At 29.1% G+C, this 8,807-nt stretch overlaps 1 protein-coding gene across 1 annotated transcript in view; it reads left to right on the top strand.

The window, feature by feature from the left end:
- The first annotated feature begins 229 nt into the window (after positions 1 to 229).
- Positions 230 to 8,807, top strand: part of LOC117182968 (ankyrin repeat and death domain-containing protein 1A-like) — a 67,379-nt gene continuing 58,801 nt past the window's right edge. Inside the window, exons 1-3 of the mRNA XM_033376093.1 lie at positions 230 to 318; positions 2,980 to 3,083; positions 5,114 to 5,212. Of these exons, the coding sequence (XP_033231984.1) occupies positions 237 to 318; positions 2,980 to 3,083; positions 5,114 to 5,212 (285 nt within the window). The 5' untranslated portion in view covers positions 230 to 236. The remainder of the gene's footprint in view (positions 319 to 2,979; positions 3,084 to 5,113; positions 5,213 to 8,807) is intronic.

Consider the following 8,807-nt stretch of genomic DNA (forward strand, 5'->3'; position numbering starts at 1 on the left):
AGGGTGATACTTGTATTTTTTTTAATAAATAAATAAGTGATCAGGTAAAACTGTACTATTTACTGATTTTGAAAAGAGGCCTAAAATTTGTATTAATAGTTAGTTCCTTTTGATTGGTTTCAGGCAGCGAATCTTGCAATATGCCTCGTCCGAAAAATCGGTCGTTTCTTGTTACGGAAAAGGTACTTTGAATTTCTGATCAAACTTAAAAAATGAGCCTCAAAAGAGTCTCAAAAATGACGAAAGTGAAAGTCCCTCCTCCGCTGAATATCAGTGAAGCCCTTGAGGACGAAGAACTTAATCACAAGACTGCTAGAAGTAAGTATTATTTATCGTTTCACGGAGAATGCCAATTATATAAACTTCTTAATAATAAAACTGAATCTAATTAAATCGAGGGGTTAATTACTTGGATTTTTGGTGTACACTAGATTGCAAAAAATTACAAAATATTGTTAAATATTGCTAAACATTGCAAAATATTGAAAAATTATAGAAAAATACTAAAAAATACTGCTAAATATTGCTAAAATACAAAAATATTACTGAATTTGAAAAATATTGCAAAATTTGAAAAAACCTGCATGATTTGGAATGGATTCGATCTAATTTAAATTATATCATTCATGAGAGTTCTAAAAAAAACGTTTAAATCTCTCAAAGTTTTTTAAATCCTTTCAAATTGGTTGAAAATGTTGAAAATAAGACCAAAAATCTAACAAACAAATTTGTTTTTTTTTTCGAAAAGATCAATTTTTTAAAAGGGATTTCTTTTTTAAAGGCAATCCTTTTTTTAATTAAAATAGGAGCATATAACGCTGGTTGTTGAAATTTTTTCTTTGAATTCTTTGTTTTATTCTAATGAATTGGATGTTAGACAGGATTTCGAATTTGATTTTAATCGAATTCAAATTTCTTAAATAGTAAATCTGACGAAATCGTTCTTTCAGTATTTTAATATTCCTTATTTCTATAATTATTTTCTTATAATGTACATTGAATTTAGTATAATATTTTTGTAAGAGGGACTTACAAGGTATTGTTAAAAATATCTGGCGAAACACGAAATTGCGTAATATTTCAAAGAAAATATACGCCAGATTGCAAGAGTAATTAACCCCTCGTATTTAACTAACAAACTTGATTCTCCTCATAAATTTATCTGACCCGACAATCGTTGCTCTCGTTTAATGACATTTATTTTCAGTCGAAATCAATTTTAATTTTTAAATGTCTCCCTCCAGTAGCATTTCAAAGGAGAACACTGAATATGATTGAAAATGTAATAATTTTGATAAAAACTCAATAAATAACTACATAGCAAAATGAATTTGTCCCATATACAAAATTCTAATTAATTTTCAACAACAAAGGGATATAATTGGGGAAATGTAATTGGAAAATAATATTGTTAATTAATAACAAATATTAACTTCATTTTAGATCCGTGTTTCAATATTCTGTTTCAAATGATGAAATTACACTTCCTTTGTTTCGAACCGAATGTTAGTTTTGAATATATTTTGAGGATTAAATTAATCTCTATTTTGGAAATGATTTCTCTTTTACAATATAACAGAGAAGAAAATATTTATAGATAGTAGTTCTGATATCAAATGTTTCTCTTAAAAATGAAAAATTACCGCATTATTCACAGTTAAGTTAACCAAATTTAAAAAAAAAATAAAAGTAAATAATAATTAATTGCTTAAGTAATGAGAAAATGCTTGAAACAAATATGAGTCTTCCTATCAATGACTAATTATCTGATCAAATGTCAAAGAAGTACCTTTCAGTAAGTAAGTAGAAAAACAAAATTATTTTAAAAATTGAAACAGTTTAAGCTATTGAAAATTAGTTACAAATGTTTGGAACATTTAACTTTTCTCATTAGGGAGGGGCGTGAAATTTTTAAGGAATTTACCGGAAATTGTTCGATGCAGACTCTCTTACAAATTCTTTTAATCTCCCACATAATAAGTTTAAACCCAGAAATGTGAATCTTCTTTTTCCGAAAACAAAATTTTTCCTATGTTGATTTTGTGGAATTGCACAGCATTGGCAGGACAAAGTTAGCGGCAAAAAAACTATTAAAAGAAAAATTAATTGCCATGAATTTGGATCAACCCAACGTCCAAGCGTCCACGAACTGGATGAGCGATTGATCCTCACGGAGAATAAATTTTTACATAAATGGTCGTAATAATAAATGGCAAGATGTAACTTCTCACACGAAAGACAAAAAAAAATGATTGAAAATTAAATTTTTTAAATAAAAAATTGAGAAAGTTCCTAGAAAATTTAGGAAGAATGTTTTTTTTTGTCCACGCTGCAAATTTTTTCAAATTTAGACGTTGTTAAAAAAACAATTTTTAATTTTTTTGAAGTCAGAATTTGTTTCATGTATTCAGTTTTTGAATCGACACGAAAAATTTCAAATAAAAAATAATATTAATTTTTGATAAAATGGAGTGGCACGTTTTCTCAAATTTGAAGGGTGAAAAAATTTAATGTTGAATTTGAAACAAGCAGGAATATACTTTCCACTTATGGAGTTGCTGAATCGATACAAAAAAGTTTAATTAGAAATTAGGATTAGCTTTTCAGAAAATCGAGGGGCATGTTTTCTCAAATTTTGACTATAAAAAAATTAATCAGTCAGAAAAATTTAATGGAAAAATGTTAAGTTTCAGTAAACTGGATAGTCAATAGGTTTTTTTGATCGAGACGCAAGTTAAAACGTGATTAAAAAACTATGGACCGTGGTCTGCAAAATAAATTAAAATGTGAGATTATAAAAAAATCCTTGCGTCAGGATGTATATTAGAAATTTTTAAATCAATCATCCCATTTTTAAAAGTAGGTTAGGTCCTTATGGCATGCTACCCTTCATTAAATAATTTATAATAAATAGAAAAATTCTAATAATAATAATAATCAGTATTTTTAATTCGAGCCTAAATTTTGCATTTTTTCAAGTACTGAAAAATGACCTTCTACTACACGAGGCTGTGATAAAAAATGAAGCGGATGCAGTTCGCAAAGTGCTCAAGGAAACTGTCGACGTAGATTCCAGAAACAATGTAAGTCTTAATTATTGCATTCGCAAGTGCTCCCCGCTCTAAACACTTGTATCGCATACAGAGTCGGTCACGATTTGCTGTGAGTAATTAAGGACCTCTCGACAAAGCTCTTTGCATACATGTCCAGAATTCTCAGTTATCCAATTTTCGTACTCTACCTTCTTCATCAAATTTTGTGAAAATTACTATGAGGCAAGCTCTATACGAGCAACAAAATTCACATTCCAAGTTTCAGGGTTTTGTATTATCGGGAAAAAACCACCCGTCAGTCCATCGAATTTTTTTCCAAGGTTAGCGAGTAAGAGGAAATGAGAGAAAATAAGGGAAGGTAAAATGTGAGGCGATAAAATAGGGAAAGTGAGGAGAATCAGGGGAGGAAAATGAGGGGCAATGAGGTGAGTGAAAGAAGGGAAAGTGTAGAAAAATCAGGAAAGGGCAAGTACTGGAAGAGAGGCGAAATAAGGGAAGGGAAATAAGGTAAGTTAGGACAAAGTAAGGGAGGGAAAATAAGGGAAGTGAGGGAAAGTGAGGAGAGGAAAAGTAGATGAAGTAGAAGAAATATGAGGAGGAAAAATTATCGGAACTATAGGAAGTAAGGGGAAATTAAGGGTAGGTTTATAAGGGTAAATGAGGGTAAATTTGAGAAGAGCAAGTACATGAAGTAGGGAAATTGAGAGAAAATTACAAATGGAGAAGTGGGGAAAATGATTAGAGGGAAGGTAGGGGTAAAGAGTGGAAATGAGGAAAGTCAGGGAAAATGCAAGAAGGGGAAATAGGAGAAGTAGGGGAAATAAGAGCACAGTCAATAGAGGAAATGTGGGGAGGGCAAGAAGGGGAGATCAAAGGAGGAAAATTAGAGGAAATAAGGGGGAAATGGGGGAAGTGACATGAAACAACTGGAGTTTAGGTATAAAAAAATAAAGAAAGGCCAAATAGGAGAATAAGGAGAGAGCAAGTAGTGAAAGTGAGAAGTAGGGGAAGCAAGGGGAAATTAGGAGAGGCCAATTAAGAGAAAAGGGGAAATTAGGGTATTTTACGCCATATAGACACCAACTTTTTACATTTATTTGAGTCTGATACGGCTGCTCAAACTTTTCAAACTTTTCTAATAAACAAAATGCATATTGTAAAAAACAATAATATCATTTTCAAGATGATTTTTTTTATTCTGATGGAAAAAGGTGAAAATTTTATTTTGCAATTTTAAACTTTTTTAAGCATGGCGAACCACGCCAATTAATTTGAGAAAAAATATATTGAAGTAGACAGCTTAAGGATATTATTGATGATTCTTTTTAATTCGTTTTTCTTCTTTTTTTGTTATAAATTAAATTAATTAATTCCTATCTTCTGTAATAGTCGCTTTTATTCACTATAATTTTAGCTGAATTTAACTTAGCGACAATTAAATTCTTTTGAATTTCCTTAAACTCCTGAAAATTTTTTTGATTTTTTGCTTCATTTTGAATTTCTTTGAACACCCTTTTTAAAACAAAAAGTTTTAAGACAAAATTTTTTTAGAAAAAAAATATTAATGTTTTGGACTAATTTTAAATTCGGCAATAACATTTTTTCGATTTCTTATTTTAATTATATGTTCACTAGTCAAACTTTCCCTTTATTAATTTTTTCTTTGTCTTTGATCTAATAGGAAAACTTTTTTGAATTTAAAAAAAAAGAAGAGAAGATATCAGCCGATTTAAAAAGTTGTTGTTTTTACTTCATCTGTTTGTCCACCCCCAAATTTGTTTCATTCTAAAGCACAAGATATTTAATTGGTTTTAACATTTTTACTCAGCCCTAATGGACAATGAACATGGCCAGTAATCGGCTTTAAACTCCCTTATCAGAAACCGTAATATTTTAATAGTATCTTACTGAAAAATGAAGAAAAATGAGATGCTATTTTCCTACACTTTTTCGATGATCAAGCTAAATTCCTTTACATTGTGTGCTCATAATCTGTTTCTTTCAAATCCTCTCCGAGCTTTTCTAAAAATGAATCAGGCTGAAACATTTGTCTCATTCAGTATGGACGGGCACCTATTCATTGGGCAGCTTCTAGAGGAAGCACAGAAATTATCGAAATGCTGATACAAGCAAAATGCGATATTGAAGCAAGGGATAAGGTAAGTTCATAATAATTATTTAATACTGAATACTGAATATTTTTGTTTAATTTGTTCAATTATAATCAGGAACTGTTCATAAACTACGTTACCAATTTGAGGGGAAGGAGGACGTCAAATAAAAAAATCTACATGCTTGAACGCGCCTAGGGCGCACGGCTTTTGGTTTATGCGCTTTGCGTTTGATAATGTATTAAACATGCGCTACGCGCTCAAACTTTGTACTTCCACCACATTTTTTCACAGACCTTTTAAAATTAAAACTCACATCATAGACAACTTTAATTTGGGAGTTGTGAATTCTCTTTTGTTAAAGCTTCTTTGGCCTTAATGAACACATTCTCATCACGTGTCTCGTGCTTCGAACTCGATTTTTTCCGACATTCATAAAGTTATATTTTTTATTTTCAATTTTTATTTTTTACGATTTGAACCAAAAATAAACATCCTAGTGTAAAGTGGTTGTAGAAAAATGTGTAGATACTCGTATAATGCAGGTGAGAATTTTTTTTAATAACATGTTGTGCCTTGTGTCGCGTTCCCAAAAATTTATTTGTTTTATTTTTATTTTTACGGTGAAAATAAAAACTACGCAACCTATACAAAAATAATTAATAAAAAATTCTTAGTTTTTTTGAGTGAGCAAACTTTGTTTATTCTTGTTTTCTTAGCTTGAGTCGTACGTAAAAAAGCGATAATTAACAATATAAAAGATCTTTTTTTGATGCACAATGTTTGCCAACTCATCTTTTTTTTTATATTGCATAGTTCCAACGCAGAATGTTTTTTTATTTATTTTTCATTTTTTTCGTACGACCAAAATTTTAATCTTCGATTTTTTAAGAAAAATCTAAAAACTTGTTATGAAAATCTTGTAGTATGTTCAAAAATCAATATATGCTATAACTCTGGTAATTTTTTTTTTTATCGATAAAAGTCAGAAGGATAAATTTCTTTTTTTTTAGAGTACTATGAATAGGCGCACCTAGAATTTTGTAAATCTTGAAAAAAAATTGGTGTCAACAATTTTGAAAATGCTTTAACTTTTCAAATGTTTATCCAAAATGGCTGTCTAATGAAATTGACCTCTTTTTAGACAACAAACCATTATGCAAAAAAGAAATTTGCATTTGAACAATCCTTCGAAAGTTATCGCGAGTTTAAGCAAGGTCCAAATTGACATGAATCCAAGCCATTCCATCATAAATAATGTGAATGTAAAAATACGTTTGATAACAGGGTAAAGGAAGGTTGAAAAATCAACTCTGTACTTGAAAATTCAAATTTTCGGTTTGAAAATTTAACGGTTATATAGAAAATTCGTATTTTATGTATCGGTAAAAATCGAAAATATTTCGTTACAAATTTAACTAACTGGTTAAAAATGCATCTTTTTGTTTGAAACTTGAACTACGAGGTTAAAATTTTATCGACTTTGTTAAAAATTCATTTATAAATGAAGTTAAACTATTTGATTACAAATTTGTCTTTTTCGGTGGAATTAAAATGGTTAAAGACTCCCTTTTTTACAATTGTTCATACTGAAAATTTTACGATTGCATTTTTGGTTTAAAAAATTTTTTTTGGCTAAACTTGTACTATTTGGTTTACTATTCATCTTTTTTAATTAAAAATTAATTTATTTGTTTTTTTGTGGCCTTTTGGTGAAAATTTGTCTTTTATATTATCAAAGTCATATTTCTTGGTTTAAAATAAATTTTTCCGCTGAAAACTTAACTACCCATCTTAGAAAAAAATCTATTTTTTGATAGAAATTTTAACTTTTTGGTTGAAACTTTAATTATTTCTTCAAGATTCCTCTCTTCTATTTAAATTTTCCTGTTTTGAGAGAATTTTGGGTTACGTTATTTTTATTGGTTGGGGGAGGGGATAATACAAAGCTACAATCGTCAACGAGGGAAGTCGGGGGGGGGGTGTAAAATAGCCCGAAATTGGAACGTAGTTTACGGACGACCCCTAAAAATATCCATACTATTCGCGTCACTTTTATAGAGGCTGCAGAGGAAACTCTTACATTTTTAAGGTCTATAAAAGTCAGTAAAGCATCAGCATATTTGTGGCACAGTAAGATTCAACCCTTTATGTTAAATTTGAATTTTTTACTTAAAAGCGCTTCACATAATACGCGCTCCATATAACATGCGCTCTATATAACACGAATGTATTCTATGTTCAATAAATTAGCTAAATTTGTTCGCTCTCTACATCGCTTTCTGAAGTAAATGCATTTTTTATACCTGACCGTCTATATCTTCATGTCACTCTCAAATTTATTCTCTTGATAAATTCCAAAATTCTCGAATCTGATTGATAGATTTTTACAGAATTCAAAAGACTAAAAAAAACAGAGGTACATTCTTTTTCCAATAATAACTGGATTTGCTATAATTTTGTAATTATTTACTATTATTATGATACGCGCGATAGTAGCGTGTAGTTTTTAGATTAGAGGGAACAAATAATTGTTTACAGAAGACAAAATTTTGAATAGCTATTTATTTGTTAAAAGTGTTTGAAAACTTAGATGCTAGCTAAGATTATATTCAGTTTGTCCAGATCAGTTTTTTTTACAATCAGAAAAATATTACTTTTCTAAGATTCTTAAAAAAATAAAAAAGATTGTCGAAGATTTCAGATATATTCCAAAGAATCTAGAAAATTAAAAAAAATGTATGCTACGGAATTTAACAAAATATTAGGATAAATTCGAGTAATTTTAAAAGATATAAAGGACTTTCAGAAGTTTGAAAAAAAATTTTAATATTTTATAAATTTTCGGAAATCTTTTCTAGTTAAAATTTTTTTTCATCTCTCAGAAACTTCTGAAATTCCTAAATATATTTTTGATGAACTCGAATTTGTCTTAAAATCTTTAAAAATATTTTCCAATATCTAAGAAATCTTGTGAAACCTTTTCAAATCTTTTCGAAACTTCTGAACCTTCCAAATATATTTTAAAATGATTCGTACTTTTCCCAAAATTTTAAAAAAATTGCGCAATAACTTATTAAACTTTTTAATATCTTTCACAGCGATTCCAATTTTATCCATATTTCTTTTTATATTTTGCAAAATTAACAAAGTTTCCTTACAATCCTTCGGATAATTTTTTGACATTTTTTAAACATTTTGAAATCTTTATAAATAAGATAACGGGCCGTGTTATGTAATGGTTTTCAGTGTAACGAAAAAGATATCGTCCATTGCAAATGCTTAAGTAAAGTACTAAAAAAAATCCAAATATATTTTGTAAGGTCAATATCTCTGGTATCAAAAACAAGTCGCGAAATGTTTGCTCGTGATAATCAAATAAAAAGGAAAATGTAAAGGCTTGGCATGTCCCTAGGATGGAACACCCTTTCCTCACCATGTCATACTGTACCTGTCATACTGTGAAACTTGGATCGAAGTGTCAAAATGTATTGAAAGCATTAATAAATATTAAATAGTTGTGTATTTATTAAATTCACATGAGCATTTCGAAAATATAATAAACTTGATATTTATTTATAGAATCAAGTATTCAAAAATTAAATCAAATCGTGTAAATATATTTTAATTAATAAATTATAAT

This window comes from Belonocnema kinseyi, chromosome 2, assembly GCF_010883055.1.
Source record: "Belonocnema kinseyi isolate 2016_QV_RU_SX_M_011 chromosome 2, B_treatae_v1, whole genome shotgun sequence".
Classification (NCBI taxonomy): domain Eukaryota; kingdom Metazoa; phylum Arthropoda; class Insecta; order Hymenoptera; family Cynipidae; genus Belonocnema; species Belonocnema kinseyi.